We start from the raw sequence: 22,114 nt of genomic DNA, 5'->3' as shown, positions 1-22,114 counted from the left end.
GGCCATATCAGGATTCCCTGCACAAGGCCTGCCATGAGGGGCAGGCAGCTGATAATGCTTCCAAGAATGTACAGTGAATAAGGAGACAGGGCAGGGCTGATGCTCTTAGCCAGGCCAGCAATTCCCAGTCTTCCCCCTCAACACACAGCCCTCTGCTGGTTCTTGATGCTGCTGTAGGTGAGAGGCTGCTTCTCCCAGTCCACTCCAGGCGTCTCCAGCATCCTCCCCAGAAGTGCTCGGGCTCTGCAGAATGTGCTTTCCATGCTTTGCAAGTCCTTGCTTGGCCAACACTGAGTTGATTGATTTCTTTGACTGACTGAAACTGACAGGAGGTAAGAGGAGGAAGTAAACTGGGAAATGGCACACTGCATCTGAGAGAGGTTTCCCTGCTCAGCTGGAGGTTGACACTCCCAGAGTGAAGCAAGGACGGTGGTAAGAAGTGCTCTGATACCAATTCTCAAGAGGATGAGGTTAGAATACATTTGCAGGATCTCACAACAAAATGCTGATTAAAAAAAGAAACAAAAAATCCTTAAAATAAAACCCATCGTTACATTCCTGGGGATGTATCGACTCAGAAGACCCTGGTTGTTAGCACCTCTGTACCAGTTTTCTCCAGGAACATGTTCACCTTCTGATTAAAAATGACCCAGCTGGTTATACTGAAAACACTTTGTTCACAGGTGACCCTACAGTCAGGTCTTTTTCTGCTTTTCCTCATTTGATAAGACTGAGTGGTTTAGTTTTCTTGATCTGTTCTCCAATCTTCAGGGCCATGAGGCCTGGTCCCCTGTGCAAGCAGCAAGAGAATCCCCCGCGTCTGTACACAAAGCTGTCCAGGCAGGACTCCCAGGATGTTTCTCCATAGTGTGCTTGCTTTCTGAACATTTTTTTTTTTTTGCAACAAGTCTGTGTGTCTATAAATACAATCCACTCTTTACAGTAAAAAGTGTTAAAATGTCAAAAAAATAAATATCCATGTTACAGTAACTAGATTATTCAATAAAATACATCCCTGCCATTCTTGATTGAAATGCTCAAAGAGAATTAATTTCATTTGGACGTTTTTCCAGAGATTCAGGTTATTGCAAATCACTCCTGGGGTGGGAAGGAGAAGCATCTTCTCTTCCTGTAAAGTGTGATGAAGGGGAATGAAGTGGAATCTCAGGGAAATCAAAATGCCAGTACCAGGAAGCTTTGGGGGAGATCTGTATTACCAAGTAGCAGAGCTGCAGGGCTTATTGGTCCTGACTGTGGCATCAGAACACTCCCCTTCAGAAGAGTCACAGTCTGATTCTCCAAACTGTGGTGCGTTCTGCAAGACAAAAGGAAAGGGGGAGACTTGAGCACCATTCCTATACTGCATATCACCCACACATCCCAGTCTGTCACAGCAGCCAGGGAAAGGTCACCCCCTGCAGAGAAGAGTGGCACACATGGGAGAGGGCACAGCACACGACTGCCCCACCAAAGGTCACTTGTCTCCCCTAAGAGAGGGGACAGCACAGAAATACCTGGTCAGAGCACTCCCAAACACAGGGTTATGAGGAGATTGTGCAGCAGACTCTGCCCTACCCCTCCCAAACACTTCAAAGGCAGAGAAAAGAAGAAAGTCATCCCAGCTTTGTCAGCAAAGCTGCCGATGGATATGTCTGAGGCAGTTTATATCCACTCCAGTTCATTATGTATTTTTATCCCACATAATGCAACTGCAAATGTGATGGGCTCCCAAGATCACACTCATCTTGAACAGCACATTATGTTCGGCTTTGTTTATGCTACTTTTCCCCACCCACTCTTCTGCCAAGCAGGAGGAAGATTGGGTATTGCAGCAGTTGCTTTGCCATAGTACACCTACCACATCATTTTCTAGGCAGTGTTCCAACTTTCTGGCTCTTGGATTCCTTTCCATAATATTTATGCAGTTTTTTTCCACTGAGTGGAAGGACAAGGGGATAACCAACTCACCTCACAGCTGTGTTCATCTGCACAAAGTTTGCCCAGAGACATCTGAGTCTTGACCCTCCGCACAGCACACTCTTTGTCCGAAAGCCCATCCGACTGCGTGGAGATTTCAATGGGGATCTCTGGAGTCTGGGACAACATGTCGTCCAGCTTCTCAGCTAGCTCATCCTCCAGCTTGGTGGCCAGCTCATCCGGGCTGTTCGAGTGGTCGCTTGTGTTCCCCTCCTCTCCATCCGACACAGAGAAGTTCTCAGAGCTGAAGGTAGAGTAGGACTGGCAGCTACTGATGCAGCGGTGGGGTCTGCGAACAGGGAGAAGTTCAGTGTTCACCCTGGATGACAGTCACAGGGAACTTCCTGGGTGCTGTGTACACTGCTCTGCTACACCAGGCATTGTGCGCAGCATCCTTCCACATCCCGGAGCTACAGAATTCTAGCCCTTCTGAATGATATAGCTCAAGACCTGCATCTTTAAATTCATGTGTTCTTACTTGGTCCTGTCTGATATGTCCATATTAGCTGATCTGCCCTGAAGCATATATTTCTTTGACAGTGCATGTTCCTAAAGTGCAAGGCTGTACTGTGGAGTTCTGTTTAATATTTTTAATGATGACATGGATGAGGGTATTGAGTCTTTCATAAGTAAATTTGCAGATGACACTAAGCTGGGAGCGCGTGCCCATCTGTTGGAAGGTAGGAGGGCTCTGCAGGGAGACCTGCAATGGTTGGACGGATCAGCAGAGTCCAGTGGGATGAAGTTTATTAAGTCCAAGTGCCAGGTCCTGCATTTTGGCCACAATAACCCTCTGCAATGCTATAGGCTGGGGACGGTGTGGCTGGACAGTGCTCAGGCAGAAAGGGACCTGGGAGTACTGGTCGACAGCCGGCTGAACATGAGCCAGCAGTGTGCCCTGGTGGCCAAGAAGGCCAATGGCTCCTGGCCTGGATCAGAATAGTGTGGCCAGCAGGCCCAGGGGGGTCATTTTTCCCCTATACCCAGCACTGGTGAGGCCACACCTGGAGTGCTGTGTCCAGTTCTGGCCCCTCAATTCGGGAAGGATGTCGAGATGCTCAAAAGCGTCCAGAGGAGGCAACGAGGCTGGTGAGGGGCTGGGAACACAAGCCATATGAGGAATGACTGAGGGAGCTGGGGGTGCTCAGCCTGGAGAAAAGGAGACTCAGAGGTGACCTTATCACTCTCTATAACTCCCTGAAAGGTGGTTGTAGTCAGGTCGGGGTTGGTCTCTTTTTCTATGCAGCAACTGACAGAATGAGAGGACACAGGCTTAAGCTGCGCCAAAGGAAATTTAGGTTGGATGTTAGGAAAAAGTATTTTACAGAAAGAGTGATAAAATACTGGAATTGTCTGCCCAAGGAGGTGGTGGAGTCACCATCCCTAGATGGGTTTAAAAAAAGATTGGATGTGGCACTCAGTGCCATAGTTTAGTTGAGGTATTAGGGTGTGAGTTGGACTTGATGATCTTAAAGGTCTCTTCCAACCCAGTGATTCTGTGAGTTCAGGCTAACTACCCTGGGAATACTTGCATCACCCGGCAGCCATCCCAAAAGCCAGGCAGGATTTAGGACCATCCGCTCAAGAAATAAGCTCACGGTTACTTGACCACGGAAATGGCCTTGTGCCAGGATCCAACAGCAATAGTGCAACACATCAGTTGAGGGAACATGTCCAGAGACCCACAACTGGACATCATATGGAACAGGCAACTTGTCCTCCTAATCTTCCAAGTTAGTAAATCACAGAGGAAACAACATCCCGCAGGAACTGTATGAGTCACATAACTCATCCAGCCCAGCATTCTGCCTTCAACCCCAGGCAGGAAGGAATCATCTGGGAGAAGTATGAGAACAGGCTATGCAGATAGAGCCTGCTTTCTCCTGGCATCTCTTCCTGGCCTGTATCATTCAGCAGATCTGAGTCCCGAGCAGAAGCTCAAACCCAGATGACAATGCTAACAGCCACTGATGGATCCATACTCCAGAAATTTTGCACTTATGGCTCTTCATGCTCTGATTTCCACAGCACACCTTGACAATGAGCTGCACATCTGAAAATGTTCTGGATGGAAAAAGCGCTTCCTTTGGTTCATTTTAAAGCCCTTTTCACTTCACTGGCTGCCCCTAACATGAATGTGAAGAATCATTCCTTGTCTATTTTCTCCACATAAATTACAATTTTATGCACCTCTGGTGCTGCCTTTCCTCCTGCTAGAGAAACATTTCACATGGGTTTAATCTCCTCTTCTATGGAAACCATCCCTAACCACTCTTGTCACACTTTTCAGTACCTTTCCAAACTTTATTGTGGTCTTCGAGCTGGGGCAATGAAGGGAGCATTAGGCTTTAAACTTCAGGTGTGCTGTGGATGCACACAACAGGAGACAAGATCTTATTTTCTTCTCTGCTCCTTTGAATCAAACCTTTAACCTGTTTGCCTACTGGATCACTCCTGCACTGGAAGCAGCTGCTTTCATGAAGCTACAGCACCAAGCCCATGATGTCTTTCTTGAGCACAGTACTGTAAATCCTGCTGTTCCCCAGGCTTAAGTAGGAACACTCCCCCTAAGTCTTATTTTACAGACAACACCATCAAATTCGATCTGCTGTTGTCACTTAGCTCTGCAATCTTATCTGAATTCAGCTACAAAGGTGCTGGGCTGGAGTCTTACCCACTGCAAACAATTAATAAACAACACTGGGAGTGGCCCACAAAGGGTTCCCACATCCACTAAGTCTGATCCTGGTGAAACAGATGCAGCAGCTCATTTACAGAGGCAGAATAACGTTATCAAGTGTGATCAAGTTGTGCTGCAAACAGCCTGCAGGAAAGCCAGCAGGAAAGCTGGGCCAGAGAGAACATCTCAGGATGGGCTGGAACAGTGAGTGGACATGAGGGATCAGCTGAGGATGGATGGGACACACTGAATGGGATTCTGCTCTTTTGCCAGCACCTTCACCAGTTTCAGTGCTGCTGTGCAGGTGCTATGAGAGTTCTCCTCAGTTTTGTCCCATCAAAGAGAGATTAGAGTGAATTCACCTTTTACCTTTGTCTACGAGGAAACTCCACTTCACTGTCGACTTCGCCCTCTTCCTCTTCTGACGACTCATCCCCGCTCTGGCAGAAAACAAGGAGAAAAAGGGTGTCACGTTTGGGGAAGTCCAAACATGGCTGACCCTTGGTCCTTCAGGACTAAGGCACTGCAAAACAGTGCAAAAATCTACAGACTGCAAGAATCTAGACCAGAAAACAGCCTGTGTGTCAGGAACACTGACTCAGACATTGCCAACCAGGAGGTTGTTTCAGACAGCCTCAAGGCTGCTATTCCCAAATCTGGAGTGACTGACTGGGAAATACACTGGAGTATTGTAGCAGGTATGGAGTACAGAACGTACAGATTCTCACTGAAGCAAAGCAAGTAATGAGTATCACATGGAAACCCACATAAATTATGGAGCTGATTTGGTGCTCTTGGCTTTACCCTCTTCTACCACAGCCCATCAATAGAGCAGGATGGAGGATGACACAGCCTTTGCCAATGGGTTTTGCCAACTAGGAGAACTTGGGATTTGTTTCATACCTCAGTAAGCACAGAGCCTTTTATTCTCCTTCTCCCATCCAAATTTACCCCAACATTGTTGTTTTTTTACAGTCTCCTTCTATCCCATCCAACCTGTCAGCCCCTCATTCAGATTAAGCCTTTATCTCAACCCATCCGCTTGTCTTACAAGGTCCTAGTCCCATCATGCTGGGGCCAAACCACACTCTTGTTCTGGTGATTACACTATTTTCCTTGACTTTTGTAGCCAGGCTCAGTTTTCCTGCTCTTTGAACTCAGACTGGTTCTTATTTCTCTCACCACCTAGATGGAAGCAGGAGGAACAAAGAGCTGCTTCTGTACAACTGTGTCATAATCTCCTTTTAACTCTTGCAAAATCTTCAAAAAATACAGGAGAGCTATGACTTTCAGTGTAGGGGGACAATTTCTGGCAGATGCAGCAAAATGAATGTCCTCAAGACCATGGCAAATGTTGAATCTTTGCCCTGAGACACAGCAGCACCACAGACTCTCAAAGAAACTCTCACATGATATTACAGAACAATTTAAAGAATGCATTTATCCCTTCCTTTGGAGAAAGGCTTGAAAGCATTTTGAGACTGCTTCAACAGCAAAAATTCAGTAGAACAAGCTGCAACTCAAATCAATTGGCAAAACTGCACGTAACAGAACCAGGCCCTACCAAAACCACATCTTCAAACCCCAGCGCTCCATCCTCACCTTTTGGAGGGATCTTGCTTTGCAGGGCAGCCCTGAGGAAGCCAAGTGCTGGGGAGTGCCCAGGGCGGACACCGCCGTGCCCTGCTCCTCCAGCTTCTCCATGAACTGCGCGCTCTCGTAGAGGGCCGCGGATGCGGGGGACTGGGGGCGGCTCCCCCCTGGTTCCACAGATGCCATCTGTGCCTGGCCACTGTCCTCATCCCTGCACTGCAGGCAGGGGTCGTAGGGATCCGCCTGGCAGCACTCCCAGCGCTCGGCCGTGCTGTCCTTGCTGTCCAGGCCGCGGCGGCAGTCGGCCTCCATGGCGGTGGAGATGAGGTCGGGGCTGGAGCCGGACACGCGGCGCTGGGCGTGGTTGCTGAGGGGGCTGCGCAGCGCGGCCGCGGGGCCGAAGTACCGCAGGTTGTTGGCGCAGGTGGCGATGTCCTGCCCGTGGGCGTGCAGCCGCGAGTGCTGCCCGTGGGGACTGTGGCCGGGCTGCTGCGGCACTCCGGGGGCGTGGGGAGGGTGGGGAGGGCCAGGCTGGAGGCCATCATCTTGCGCTGGCTGGTTTTTCAAGATCCCTGCAAATTCATTGTAGCTGCCTTTGCTGTTCCCCCGGCGGTGCCGGGGCTTGCTGCGGTACCGGCTTTTGCCACTCAGGGTTGACATCTTGGGACTTCCTGAGACTGGGGAGCCATTGGATGCTGCTTCTGTGCTGGGTATGCCCTCTGACTTCAGTAGATCTGGCCTGGGAGACAAGGAGAAGAAGTTACATGTCAAGCCACAAAGAAAGAAGTGACACTGGCCCGGAGCTGGGATGAAGAGGCAGCTAGAGCCAAAAGCACTCTCTGCTTCCTAAAATCTACAGGCTGCCTCCCCCTTCAGCTGCTTGACTCCTGCATTTTGATCCCTGTGATTCTCTCCACTCAATGTCCTTTTCATTCAGCCCATCCTGCTCTACACTCCTGTCTTGCTGTTTTTTCCAATAGCTGTCACACACTTTCCTCTTCTGCTCTTATTTTGATGTTCTCTCCCAAAATAGCTCCCTCTCAAGGACCTTGGGGCAGAGCATGGCTCTGACACTGTGCATGTGCAATGGTGGTGATCAGGCTGCTTATCTAAGAGCCACGTGGGGATATTAATTCAGAAGTGATTATTCACTTGTAATCAGGACTAACTCCTGGAAATCCCAAAAAAAGTAAAGACTAAGCCAACTCTTCTAGAAAAAAAAAATCTCCCTCTCTAAAAGTCATGCAGAAGACAAAAAACTGAAAGGACAGCATGAATTCCCAAATCTCAAATCCCAAATTGATTCCTTAACAATGAATCCATCCTTCCTGAGGCCTGCCTGATTTCCACAATCCCTTGCCCTGCTTATTCCCATCCAAGTCAAGGATGATCTTGGACAGTTAGGAATTTGAGAAAACACAAGAGATACCTCCTGTCCAAGCACCACCATCTGCTCAAAAATCACATGGACCAACAATTCATTCATTCAACCAACACATCCTGTGATTCCATGGTTCCAGAGAGCTTCCCAGGTGGCAGGGATGGCAGGATTCATCCCTTTCACCTTAAGATAATTAAACAATTATGGTTCTGAGGATCAGACCAGGCTCAAGTGCGAAACCCCTTTGTCCCACCCTGCATTTCATCAGGCTCAAAGGGAAGGAACTGCCCAGTGGGGATCTACCACTGGCTCTGGCACAGGACTGGGTTGTTCTCACCGTTTGGTTTGGCTGCCTGGTTTATGGGAGACCCCTTTCCTCTTCATCAATTTCTCCACTGTGTTGGGGTGGATGATTGGTCTGACTGGGTGGCGTTTGTAAGTCCCAGGGTATTTCTTTTCCACTGCTTGTTCCCTCCTGAAATATCAGGGAAAGAAAAAAAAAAAGAAAATCACATCAGTTGTCCCTCTCTCCACCTGCTGCTCCCACTGGACAGGAACTGGCTGTGCAGAGAACACGCTGCATGCCCAATTGCTCTGCTGGGAAAGGACACAGACACTTCTGAATTCCTTCTGCAGGCACCATGCCGCAGGCACAAGGCCCTGGCCCACAGTCGAGGAGCAGCACTGCGGTTCCCTTCACGCATGGGCCAAAGGATGCCAGCACCAAATGGGAAGGTGCCTTTCTCCAAGTCAGTAACCACTGACAGTGGTCTGCAGGAATTCACTCCAAAGGGACCTCTCCCTGGTCACCAGCAATTCCCTAACTTTTGTGGTTTTTCAGGGGACACTAAATCTACATGTGCCACTCCCAGTTTAGCAATGAAGTGCTGTTTGTGCTCTGCTGTGTGCTGACTGCCACGTGCACGTCACCATCCCCAGACACGTACTTGATGAGCTCCTTCTCCCGCACCTCCAGCTGCAGCATGATAGCACTGAGCTCCATGTACAGGTTATTGGCTCGCTCCAGCTTCCTCTCGTAGTGCTCACGGATATCTAATGCATGTCTGAAAGGCAGAAAAGGCTTTATTCCGGCCTTACTTCCATGGACCAAGAGAAGAGAATGAGGAAAAGTACAGGTGCTTTAGGAAAAGGCCTTTTAAAAGTCAAATTTGCCAGCTGTACTGCACTGAATCCCAGATACAGCTAACAGTGAATGATGACTGATTAAGAGCCTGACACAGCAATAAATCATGGTATGGGTTAGAAAGTGTTTAACAGCCTTGAAAGTGTGGCACCATTTCTCCCCAGAAGAGCTGCAAATGCCTCACACACACCCAGAAGCCCTCTGGCCAAGCCCTGATCAGCCTTTTTGCATAGAGAAGGGGCTAAACCAGCCTCTACAGAAACAGGAAAGAAGTCATGTGTCTGTGTTTCATTAACAGCAGGGTGTCCCCACAGCTCCAGAACAGCTGAAATACGTGGCCATCCAAAGCTCCCTGGGGACAGGGAACACTGAACAACCATTGCATCAAACTGCCTGGCCAAGGGCCCCTTTGGCTCCTCAGGTTTGACACACAACTGCTTCTTAAGAGTTTTATGTTTCTCTGTCTACTGTACTTGCAAATTTGTATCACAGGAGGAAATATTTTCCCTTCTTTAAATAAACCTTCTGCTTTCATTTTTAAGTTGGTATAACCAAAATGTGTTTCAGTGGGCTGTTTATATGAAGTATGTTCACTTCTCTGTAATAACTAACCCAAAGAAAGAAACAGAGCAGAGAAAGCTCACAGCCAACCTCAGGATGGATTTTCCACTGAGATGGATGTCTCTGCTCCAGTGCTGTTATCACAAACACCAATTCTCAGGCAGAAATATTCCCTGGGGAACACACAAGCCTTTGCCACCTTCTCTGGAGCAAACTGTTGAGACTGCCCAAGAACAGTGACAGCTCCCACCGCTCTTCTCCAGTTTCCATCAGCTGAGCAGTGCTCATGGCCTAGGCCATGCCCATGGGAATTTTGGTTTCTGGGTTCACAAGGAATTTAGGCTGCCCAAAATTATACCACCAGGAGTACTGGGTCCTGTTTTGGGAACCTCAGTACAAGAGGAGAATAAAAAGAGTCAGGGGCTGGAGCAGAAGGCCCTGTGAGGACAAGCTGAGGGCTCATTTAGCTGGGAAGGGAAGGCTGGATGGGAAAAGCAAACAGTACACAGAAAAGAGTGTGAACAGACCTCAGCTCTTCTCTCCGACGGCGAATCAATTCTTCATCCAGCCGGTGGATACAAGTTCCTTCACTTTTAATTTTCTCAAAATGTTTCTTCACTTCTTCTCTCCATTCAGCCTAGGAAAGCAATTTACTTTTAGCTGTTTACAAAGAATTGGGATCTGTAGGTGAACCACAGAAAAACACTTGGGCAACGTTGTTTGTGTCTGCAGAAAATTACAGCTTTGGGTTGAGAATGTATTTTTGTTAGCTGAATTATTTTGAGTAACAACATCACAGCACATTTAGGGCCAGCATTTTCAAATGGTATTTACAATTTTGTGCTTCAGAGAATTTACAACATATCTGCATTTTCTAAGAAATATTTTTTAAATTCCTAGAATTCTTTTTGTCCTAAGAGAACATTTTCTTTACTTTTGACAGTGAAAGTAAGTAGAAAGGTTCATGATTCTGAAAGGCCCATGATGATACCTGTCTAGAGTGATACTCTATTTGCCCCTTGAAGCCCTGGTTCCTGCAGCAGAAGTCTCAGCTTGGGAAAGTTTGGGTAAAAGATTGTCAAACACCCATCAGGTTGCTCCTCCCCAAGAATCAAACTGAAATCATGGATCCAGACTTTCTCTACTCAGTGCACCCTCCAAAATCAGATCCTTGGAGCTAAGTCCAGTACTCACAGGCTACAGCCTTTCCCCAGTTACCTGGGATTTGAAGTAGGTTTCCTGAGGAGTAGCCAGCACATCAGCAGAAGCGATGTCCAGGTGCATCAGTGTCTGCCGGAAGGACGGACGGTTCCGGGGCTTGCTCTGCCTGAAACAAAACAGAAACAGCAAGGGTGAGGTGAGGGATGGGCACTGCCAGCCTCTCCTGCCCTTCTGAAAGGGCCTCACTAGATCCTATTCTCTGAACCAAGCAGCTGACAGGCTAGAATAAAGGAGCTTTTCTGGTTTTCTCTTTTGCTAAATACAATTTAATTGTGCTAGAGGTGGTTTGTGATGAACCATTACTGAGAAACAAAAGAAGCGCAAAATGTTTAAGACCACAAAATTAGACTGCAGAGTGAAAGATCACAGAAAAGTACAAAAACATTTGGATTTTTGAGAAAAAGGATCAGCATTTGAGTTTCAGGACCGAATCCACCTTGCACAGGGCAAAGAGCAGCTTCTTGTGCTTCCTCTCCCCTACCAACCACCTCCTTCCACTAGGTGGGGATACAAGTGTTTGTAGGTACTCTGTTGTACCGAGCTGCTCAAGCTGCCACAGCCCAACTGCTGCAGCTCAGGGTAAACAGCCACTGGGAGAGAGCCACACTTCCTCTCGCCTGTTGTCCCCTTTGTGCCATGGGGGGGATGGCTACTAAAACCCATGGAGTGGGAAAATGCTGGAAGACCCTTTACACTGTGTCAAGATGTAATTACAAAGACAAAGCATCAGTGTGAAACCCAAGACAAAGAATTTCAACTCTAATCTGGTACATGGAGGAAACTGAAAGCATTTTCCATATCTGAAGCCGGAAAATCTGTGTTCCAGACAGAAAGCTCGTATTTCTCTTTGTCCAGTCCAAAAGCCAGTTGCTCACAAGGGGTTTTCTGAGTGAAAAAATCAGTTCCCTCCACTCTGGATGTGGCCTTCAAGGAATTTTACCCCTACTTTCCTTCCAGCTCCTTTTGTCTTCCCACAGAGCCACCTTTTATCCCCTACTTTGCTTCACACCCTCTGTGAAGCACCTGAAGATGTCCTGGCATCCAGGCCTGCTGCCACAAGGAAGCAGAATCCAGAATGTTAAAACTTACTGCTCTCAGGACAAGTGTGAGAGTATCTCAGAGCCCTCTGCTCTGGGCTCCACACTCCTTTTGCTGGGAACCAGCCCTAGATCTGTGCTGTGTGGGGTTCAGGCTCTTACCAGGTTTGCTTCATGAGGATTTTGAAGCCATCTGGGCAGGTGGAAGGGACGGGAAGGTGGAGGCTGTTACTGCCCACTCCCCAAATGATGGCCGAAGAGTCCACGTCCTTGTAGGGAATCTCTCCCGTGAGCAGCTCCCACAAAACCACCCCAAATGACCTGATGAAGAAATAAACCAGGGTAAATCAAGTTTACACAGAAGCTGTTAACAGAAACATCAGGAGTTTGAAAAAAACCATTTTTTGGGCAAAACAGGGAAATAGGGATGTCTAGTCCGAAACCACGAGTAGGCACAACAGTGAGTTCTAGCACAACTCCTTTCCTCCAGCACTGGGCTGAGCACTAAACCACACTGGTTTCCACCCACCCTTTCCTCTTTGTGAGATTTTAAAGATCCTGAAAGCACATTTTCTGTACTGACTGTCTTGCTCCTGTTAAATGAAAAGACTCCAAAGTCCACCCTCAGACAGACTTTGGACTGTTCTTGCTGGTAAGAACAGATGACTGACTACTGCACAGACTGACAAGTGTCTTACAGAGACAACACAACAAAGGTTTTGTGGCTTTTTTACATTTCATTTAACTGGTTTTCTTTTCTTTTCCCTAACCAAAGGCTCCCCCTGCTGTTACCTGTAGTCCCAGGTAAGAGTTTCAAGGTTTGAGACTCAGCACTACAACTACTGCAACACAGAAATTAGGAAACAAATGCTACTTGCATAACTGTCAGTACCAAAAGCACATGAGGTCTCATCTGATATTCCTTTTGTTCTGAAGAAAGGAAGGATAAAGCAAAAAAAAAGTAATTAAGAGAACTCAGACAGGGAAAGAACCTCCCACAAGCACTGAAAGATGTAGATAAGAAAACTCACTTTGCTTGTCTTGCTTAGTGAAGTTACCAGAAAGAACCAAAACCTTGATTTTCAACAGCAAACATTTGTTTTGTATACACTCATTGCCCAATAAAGCACCAAAGAAACACCAAACCAGCCAATACAGAGGTAAACAAAATGCTGCTGAGAACCACCACCACTGTTACTGCACATCAACAGCTGGGCTGTGATACGGGTGAGGCACAACCATCCCTATTTCCAAGCCAGACGTGCCACCTCACTCTGTGTCCCATTCCTCTGCGGGACACCAACCCTGCCAAGCTGGAGATTATAGCCAGGTGAAAGGTGAGAAGGGTGTTTCTGGCTGTACCAATATCCAGTGCTTTCATTAAGTACAGAAGAACTTCTAAGGGACAAACTACCAGGTCTGAACAACCATCAGTCAGGAAACAACTTCATGTGAAAAACACTGCACTTTCAAAGCCCATTGGCTTCAAATTGTGTAAAAAAAAAAAAAGCATCAAACAAGCAGAATTTGAATATTTCTCGCCTCAAAATCCTTTTTTGTGGGCTGCAGGAAAGCAAGGATCCAGGAGGTTGGACAAACTACCAGGGAAAGCTCATCTGGTTTCATATTTGTTATGACTAAGAACTGACAAAGGATTTCCAAGACTCCTGATAAGATTATAGATTTATTTTTCTGCATGCTGTTAGAGATGAGAGAGAGCAGACATGTAAGCAGCTCAGGAACTCTTCTCATTTGTTGACAGCATTCATGAACATCATTTTTATTCATCTTGAGGGAGGAATGGATGGCAAGGGAGAGTCTGAGCAATCACCACTGTTGAAGAACTCCAGAGGAACTGGCACCAAAGAGCAACATCTCCATGTCACTGAGGGAAGGAGCAAAGGTTTTATTGGACAGGATGTTCTGTGAAATATTCCTGAACATAAACCACTCTAAAGGACAGAAAGCTGAGGGTGGAAATCCAGCACCGCTTGTCCTCACAATCCCGTGATTCACAGGGAGGGGTTCAGCAGGCAAATGCTGGGTGTATTTTCTTTCCAGAAAAACCCAAGTGTTTCTCCCAGAGAAGCCAGCTGTGCTGTGACCTGGACATCCAAAATAAACACACAGGACACTGTGGGCACAAAAGCAGCTGCACTCCACAGGCAACATCACCTTCCCTGCAGGAAATCTTGCCCTTCAGGTCAAGCCCAGGCCCGAGCTAGAACTCCAGCAGCAACTCCTGATTCCGCTGCATCCTGGACCACCCACGGCTTTGTCCAGCAGCTCCCTGCCTTGCCAGGGAAGGGACAGCAAGGGAAGCTGAAAAACCACAGGAAGCAAAATCCCTCCTGGCTGTAAAGCAGGGAGAAGGGCATTTGTCCTGGCTGCTGACATTTAATATGCAGAAATAATGAGGCAGAAACAGAGCTGCAGTTCCCTTGAGGGCTCTGAAACCTGCAGAGAGGCTTCCCAAAGGAACTCCAAGGCTGAGCCCTCTCAAGCATTTTTAATAGCACAGAGACTGAAGAATTCCTTGTGTTCCTTTGGACAGAGCATGGTCCACATCGATGGAAACAGGTTCCAAAACTCTTACACACTATCCTGGTTTCCTCCCTCTTGGATCCGGGATTGGATTCACCGGACTGTAATCCTGTAGTTCCTCATACAACAAACAGCCTGGTGTGCAGAAGCACAAGGGGTGAGGAGCAGAGAAGGGGCCTCCCCACAGCTCCAGTGTGGCCCTGAAGAGGGCCAGAAGTGAAGGAAAAACCACCCTGGGTGTGGAGGCTGCTGAGGGAGCCCTGAGCACAGCACTGGGAGAAAGCTCTGGGCTGGCTAACAACACAGGGAAGAATTTCTGCATTTGCTTCCTGCAAGACACAGACTGCACTGAGCCTCAGCTGGAACCTGCAGGTCAGCACCCAGCCAGCACACCTGTGTCATTTCCCTTTCCATCAGAGCCCACCAAAGCTCAGGGCACCAGGCAGAAGGAGAAAGGAACAGCCCACCAGAGAGCACACCATGCTCAGGCACAGGATGAGGAAAGGACATGGAAAGTGCTGGGAAACCAAGGGACTGCACAGAAGGTGAAGGTACTTGGCCATGAACACGACTCACCAGATGTCCACCTTCTCAGAGACGGGCTCGTTCCGTATCACCTCCGGGGCCATCCACGCCACTGTCCCCGCAAAGGACATTTTGGTACTTTTATCGCTGAGCTCTTTAGATGTACCAAAATCTGAAATCTTTACTGCATCTGTGTGTGTAACCAAAACACTGGAGAAAGGGAAAAACAGGCAGTCATCACTATTTTGTGATTTTTCTTGCACCACAACAGCCACTGAAGTAAATCCCTTATTAATCAATACAACCTGTCAATGAGGCCACACTGCTCACAAGTCAGTACAAAAGAAAAGATTTTGCATTTTCCCCAATAAAAGCTCTCTTTTGGGTGGTTGTGTTTTGTGCCTTAAATGCATTTCTTAATGGTATGAGTCAAAAATCAATCTCAATAAAACTGCAAATTAACAAGTAACTGAGGATCCAGAGGCAAAGCTGTATCTTAAACTGTGCTGTAAATCATCTAAAAGCATTATCTTAATGCACTATCACAGACTAAAGAAGTAATAAACATCTAGGGAATAAGAATATAAAGAAGCCAGAACATTTTAGTCAGAAGCCAACAGAGAAATGAGGAAGACACATTCCAGAAAACCAGGGAAATAACAGAAAAATAAGAAGGAAAAATAAAAATGCAGAAGACAACAGAATCTCCCACTTTCCAAAAAGACCAGATATCATCAGATCATTAAATATTTCCTGACAGCTACTTATCATGGAAGATACCAGTAAAATTTCCACTATTGTTAAGTGCCAACAAGTTGCAACAGTTTCACTCTCATTAGTTTTGAGTCAACATAGGGGAAAAAAACAGTAGAGCCATTTGACCAAACTTTAAACTATTTCTCAAGAAAAGGAAAAAATAGCCCGAACTGAGGTTGTTTAAGCATCTGAGACTCGCTTTAATGACCTGAAGAACAACAACTGGGGGATGTTTAACTTTGGTGACCTTGAGAAACCCAAACTAAGGGATGTTTAAGCAGCTGAGACTCACTTTGGTGACTTGAGGTCTCGATGGATGATTTTGTGGAGGTGCAGGTAGTTCATGCCACTGGCAATCCCTGTGGACCAGTCCACCAGCAGCCGCGGGGTGACCTTCCTGCCGGCCCGCAGGACCTCATAGAGTTGCCCATGGGCACAGTATTCCATGATGATGCAGTAGCACGGGGCCTGGGTGCAAACTCCCCTGTCAAAGAAAACACACAGTGAGGAGCAGCAGACAGACAACTGGACAGCAAGGGTGACCACCACTTTGTCCTAGACACAGCTTAGCTCCTGGACTGTAAAAACCTTCCCAGGGAACTTGAGCGAACAGCTCTTGCCCGGACAAAGCTCCTGACAAGGGTCACAACCTACTTGAAGGCGATAATGTTGGGATGCTTGAGCTTCCGCAGGTGCTTGATGTCCGTCTCGTTCTGATCCCTCACTTTCTTGATGGCCACCTCCTCCGCCCGGAACTTCCCCAGGAAGACAGCGCCCTGTGCCCCGCTGCCCAGCCACTGCAGCTCCGAGATCTCCTCAAATGGCACCTCCCACGTGTCTGGGCACAGGGGAAAAAGCGGGATAACGGAAAAGGTCAAGACCATGAAAACTGTCAGAGCACACCAGGGCAGCACCTGCCACCTGCTGCCCCACAGGCTGGGCTCTTCTGGAGGGAGTAGGTGACATCTTCTGGCACAGCTGAGGCACACACCACACGTGCTCAGCCCCAACAACCCTTTCAGCCATCCCAGCCACCTCCAGCCTGCTCATTCACATCCTTCTGGCTGCTTTTTTACCACCCGGCTAACCATTTGTGTGAGCCACTCCAGCTTGGCAGGCAGCAATTGACCATACCAGGGAGCCTGGAATGGCAATTTTGGGAGGAAGTGTTGTCTACCCCAACACTGAACAAAGTAAGTGACTCCATTGAAAAGCAGAGATTAGAAAAAACATTTAACATTCACAAGTGATATAAAAATATTGAGGATCTTTTCACTCACTGAAATAAACAAAAAAAGGAAATAAAAGCCAGAGGTCACAGGCTGTAAAACACAGAGCAGCAACCACCAAGATAGCCAACACAAAGCACATCAACCACCAGCAACAGGCACAGAAATAGGTCCTTCCCACACCAACATCATATATATCAATGTCAAACAGGCAACCTTAAGCAATTCCTCCTCTTCGGTACCCACACACATTTGTAGGGATAATGCTGGAGAGGTCCAGTGACACTGTATAAACTTCAAGATAGCTGGACCCATCAGAACAGAAAGTCCTGTTCCCTGTCAGTCACCTTGAAATTACCTTAAATCTCACAAACAGCAGGATAAAAGGCAGGCAACTGTTTATTTACTGTAATTCAATAAAGATCTACATTTGGAGAATAAATTATTTAGCAGCAAACCCAACAAGTAACCCACTCATTTCTGAAATAAAAGGAAGTCACACCTGTACAGATCCCTGTTTCAGATAGACTACAAAGGTGTGTCCTTGTCTCATCCAGACTCCTAGCCTTTGGGATGTTCCCAGGGCTGCAGCAGGGACTATGCCAAAGTGTCCAGAACTGCTATCACTGAAGGAGAACTTGTGTATCCTAACTGTCTGTGGGCTGATCCCAGTTCAAGGCTTTCCCCGGGATCATTCCTGAGACAGGCAGGAAGAGGCTGCTGTCTCCTGCTGAGCAAGCGCTCCCCAGGCACGGCCATGGAAAAGCAGCTCTGCCTCAGAGCCAGACCCCAGCACTCCTCCTGCTCACTGAACTAAGAGCAAAAACATTGCTCATCCACAGCAGAAATTCCCTCCCTCTTGGCAGGGCAAAGTTCAACCCCCAGCACGTGTTCCTTCCCAGACAGAAGGCTATTTTCCATAGTCATGGATCCGCTCACAGCTCTGAACATAAACTGGCATTTAAATCTTTGGACATTTAAACACTAAAAGATTTTAAATACAGAAAATAATTAGATAATTAATAAAATTCATTCATTCATTCATAATTAAATCAAGAAGATCTGTATTTCAATTTAATTCACACATGCATCACTTCTGAAAGGAGGTGACAAATAGAGGTGATTCTTGTGCATGTTGATGAACAGTATTTTTATATGGGCAACATCAAAACTACTCTGTTGTACTGAAATAGCTGTTTCTTTCATAGAATCATGGAATGGACTGGGGGGAAGGGACTCCATCCAGTCCCACCCCCCTGCCACGGGCAGGGACACCTTTCACTATCCCAGGTGGTTCCAAGCCCTGTCCAACCTGGCCTTGGATACTCTCAGGGATCCAGGGCAGCCACAGCTGCTCTGGGCACCCTGTGCCAGGGCCTCACCAACCTCACAGGAAGGAATTTCTCCGAGTATCCCATCTATCCCTGCCCTCTGGCAGTGGGAAGCCATTCCCCATTGTCCAAAGTCTCTTTCCATCCTTACCTGTGGGAAGTCTGCCTTTCCTGTACAGGACACAACACTGACATTCATTTCCATGAAGCATTTCCAGTTTGTGAGCACTAATGGATAACTGTACCACCTTGGAACCCTAGTTTGCTCTTAATATTCCCTATCAGGTAATATTACCTTCCTCTAATATTCCCTCTGCAATGTCAAAGGCTGGGAGAGGCTGTAAACAAAGTAAGCAAAAGTTCATGTGGTTCTTTCTGCAAAGTCATCTCGTGTTTATTTCAGAACACAGATGCTCTCCCATATCCCATCTGAATCCTGATTGTCAGGGGCACAACTCAGGAAAGAATTTCAGTGTAGTGACAGTGAAATATCCCACATCTTGGGGAATATCAAGAAGAACAAAGAGCCAAACCATAGGTAACATCCAGTGCAGTAGTCAGACTCTTCTGGGCCTTAAGAAACCAGTGGGATACTTCCCCTAAATAAATTAAAGTGTAATAGCAGCAGGAATTGCACAAGAACTTGTGTTTCTGAGGTGATTAAGAACCATTTGAGTAGAATGATGAGAATCTATTTCCCATGGGGAAGAAATGCAGGAGCAGCCTAAGCCATTGAACCAATCTATTTGGAGGAAGCTTTTCCCAACACTGGCTGCTCTCCAGCACTGGCACTGTGACAAGAAGCATCTCTGGTTTACACAGACCCCCTCGACACAAGCACCCTCTGACAGGCACCTTGCTCTTCAGGTAGACACAAAAACCCTCACGAGGATGATAAACACACAGGTCGTGAAAGGGAAGGTGAAAGCAGCTCCTGGAGACAGCTGCTTAATCCAAAGGAAATGGCTGGGAAGTCTAATGAGTCCTAGGAAACACAAACAAGTCTTGCTTTAAAGTGTTGGAGTCCCCACAATCCCAATTAAATAACCGGTAGATGCAAATTAAAGAACTGAGTGTGTGTCCCTGAAAGCACTCACCGACAGCCTTTAGAAATCAGGGTAAACAACTGAAAAAACACAGGAGGGAGGGATTTTATGGGTCAAAACCCCAAGTACTTAAATCTCAGATGATCAGCTGGCACTGAACAACAGAAAAGCAAACATTCCCCACAGGAATGACTGACTCCTCACCAAGCAGTGATTGGTATTACTTGGTCAACCAGCACAGACCTGTGGCAGCTCCCAGCTGACCAACACTCTGCCCAGCCCGTGTCCTACAGGGAAGAACAGGCACACCCCTCTTGTTGACCATTCTGGTGTCAGGAAGGACACTCAAGCAGTAATTTCAACAAGAAAATAATGCAGAATCATGTAAAAGCTGTTCTTATCTCTTCCCGCTTTCACCAAGTCACAAGCCAAAGCTTCACAGGCAATATAGGCTCAAGGACATGAAACCTATTCGTCTTTTACTACTTGCAACCACAACACCACCACCATGTCCCAAAGAATGGGTGTGCAGGACAGCCAAAGCAGATGGGCAGGGACACCAGGGAGCAGCAAAAAGTACCACGAAGCACCTGTAGGCGACATAAAATGGTTTGGGTTGGAAGAGATCTTAAAGTCCATTCCCTTCCACCCCTGCCACAGGCAGAGACACCTTCCACTATCCCAGGTTGCTCCAAGCGCCACCCAGCCTGGCCTTGGACACTTCCAGGGATTCAGGGGAAGACAGAGCTTCTCTGGGAAGCTGTGCCAGGGCCTCATCACCCTCATAGGGAAGGACTTCTTCCTAATCTAATCTTAATCTCGCTTTTATTTGTTTTCAACCATTCCCCTTTGCCCTATCACTACTTCCCCAAGTCATTCCACTTCCATTCCACTACTTCCAAAAAGTCATCCCCCCTCTTTTTTATAAGCCCTCTTTAAGTTCTGGAAGGATTACTCCTGGATGAGGCTTTAAGTAGTTGTCTCATAAAGAAGGGGGAAAAAAATCATCTGCACAGATCCATGGCAGCAGCCCAAAGCTGTAAAGCAGCTCCCAGGGAAATGAAAAGCACCACAATCCTCTCCCTGCTGCTGAAAGAGCCCCAGACGTTTCCTCAGCCACACAGCACTTGCACAAACACAATCCATGCATCCTCTGTGCTCTCTCTAAAAGACAGAAAAATAAAAATAATCACATACATCAGTTACTGAACTGCTGGCTTGTATGTAGCTGATGAAATGCACACAAAGATGATTTTCTGGTGGCAAGAAGCAAGAATGAGATCATCTGGAAAAGAGAACATGAATATTCTCACAAAAATCCTCAAGTTTCAGCACAGAAGCAGTTTGAAAAGGTTTATCCTTGGGTAACAGAAGTGTAGTACTGCCATCAGGGTAACAGATGTCATCAAAACAAGACAACTGAGCTCCAGAAGAAAAAACCTTTTTTTTTAAAGAAAAATCTTCTTTTCATTCCCCTCTCTAACAGTGAAGACACTGAAAATGCAGCTCAACCACACAGGCTACATATAGCTGATCCAAATTAATCCTCAGCCTTACCACATGTGTAGCCAGTTCAAATCTGTACTTTTAGAAGGGCCTGATGCCAGCAGCAAACAGCAGAGTGCCCCTGGATGTGTGGCTCTGAACGCGCTCCCAGCACAGAGAACAGCAAGACACCCTGTGCACAGGAACAAGCTCTGTGTGCACCCTCCAGCCCCAGCACTGCTCTCAGCTGCTCCTTTTCATTTGTTAGTGCTTCAATCTTTTAGTTTGGTGACTTCCATACAAAAGCGAGTGTCCCCTGTGGGTCACCAGAGCAGACTGCACTGTGGCCTCCAGTGCATCTGCTGGCCCAGTTCTGTGGGAAATGGGATCTCTCTGTCTCACAGGCAGCTCTCCAAAAGCCACCTCTCTGAGGTGACAAGGACACACCAGCACACGCTGGCTCAGAGACAGGAGCGGGGACAGCTGTGGGACACTGGGAGTGGCCACTGCCACTCTGCACCTGTGGCCTTTCCTTGGAAATTTTTAGCTTCACTTACAAACACTGAGCATCCAACCCAAAGCACTGTCACACAGACACTGCCCAACGCCTGCTCTGAATGTCACCCAACTGCTCAGAACCTCCTTTTCCTTCCCAAGGGAGACTCCCCACCCAGACAATCCCTCCAAAACTGTTCACCCTTTGAGCAGTCACCCCAGCATCCTTAATTCCCCAGGGAACTTTCTGCCACTGTTTTTATTTATAGTCTGAATCACATGTGACACACTGAGTTTACAACATGCAAACAAAACAGAACCAATTGTGTCAGAGAATTTCAAAGCAAGCAAACCCTTGCACAGAGAGTTGCTGCTCAGGAGGCACCTGAAATGTAGAGATGCATTTCCTGCTTGCTTATGAACTGGAAACAACTGACTCTAGGAAGTTGATTTCAAGGCAAATTCATCCAGCATGTTATTTAACAGCTCTGTTCCTTCATATTAGGAGCTGTTCCCCATCCCTCTGGGGTTTAGATTTGAACCACTCAGACAGGTTTCTGACCTTATATCTTATAATTTGTCAGTGCCAAAAAGCCATTTGATTACTACTGAGTGATGCTCAAAGGAGACTTTGCCCCATGGTACTGCAGTGGCCAAGCTGTTCTCATTTTCTGTAAGCCTCAACCATTTCAGCTCCTTAATTCTAATGACAGCTTGTTCTTTTCCCATCTGCCACCTCCCTCCCCCTGTGCTAGGGGAGAAATCAGACACCAATAGCAGAGCATTCTCTGCTCTTTGGTTTTCAGTATCCCCTAAAATATATATAGAGACAGATATATAGATATATATGCAGTCAACTGGTACATCACTTATTCACAAGCTACAGATTTTATATGCATTTATACTCACATACACTTACACATTTACGCTTACACATTCGAATGGAAAAGGTATAAATATTGAAGAACATATTTCTGGAAAGACAAATACTAAATGATGTTTTAAAGAGAAAAATTACTCCTGAATAAAAAGACATAAAGTCTTTTTAAAAGAGAAGCAATACTCCTGCTATTTGGTGGTCAACTGGGGACAGCTTTCACCTGGAGGTT

General features: G+C 47.0%; 1 protein-coding gene across 5 annotated transcripts in view; it reads right to left on the bottom strand.

Moving 5' to 3' along the window:
• Positions 1-669: 669 nt before the first annotated feature.
• MAP3K13 (mitogen-activated protein kinase kinase kinase 13) overlaps positions 670-22,114 on the bottom strand; it is a 67,396-nt gene continuing 45,951 nt past the window's right edge. For 4 of the 5 annotated variants that reach the window (XM_068201116.1, XM_068201115.1, XM_068201117.1 and 1 more), the window contains 13 exons: positions 16,074-16,257; positions 15,712-15,903; positions 14,715-14,873; positions 11,757-11,915; positions 10,555-10,663; positions 9,864-9,973; positions 8,579-8,695; positions 7,969-8,106; positions 6,260-6,989; positions 5,027-5,097; positions 1,969-2,266; positions 1,218-1,315; positions 670-1,129 (listed from right to left, as the gene is read on the bottom strand). In XM_068201116.1, the coding sequence (XP_068057217.1) occupies positions 1,093-1,129; positions 1,218-1,315; positions 1,969-2,266; positions 5,027-5,097; positions 6,260-6,989; positions 7,969-8,106; positions 8,579-8,695; positions 9,864-9,973; positions 10,555-10,663; positions 11,757-11,915; positions 14,715-14,873; positions 15,712-15,903; positions 16,074-16,257 (2,402 nt within the window). In that variant the 3' untranslated portion in view covers positions 670-1,092. Of the gene's footprint in view, positions 1,316-1,968; positions 2,267-5,026; positions 5,098-6,259; positions 6,990-7,968; positions 8,107-8,578; positions 8,696-9,863; positions 9,974-10,554; positions 10,664-11,756; positions 11,916-14,714; positions 14,874-15,711; positions 15,904-16,073; positions 16,258-22,114 lie in introns of all 5 variants that reach the window. The other variant, XM_068201119.1, reaches the window with a different exon arrangement.

The sequence above is a fragment of the Anomalospiza imberbis genome, chromosome 10 (genome assembly GCF_031753505.1).
Source record: "Anomalospiza imberbis isolate Cuckoo-Finch-1a 21T00152 chromosome 10, ASM3175350v1, whole genome shotgun sequence".
Taxonomy (NCBI): domain Eukaryota; kingdom Metazoa; phylum Chordata; class Aves; order Passeriformes; family Viduidae; genus Anomalospiza; species Anomalospiza imberbis.
This window is presented reverse-complemented; position numbering and strand designations above follow the sequence as displayed.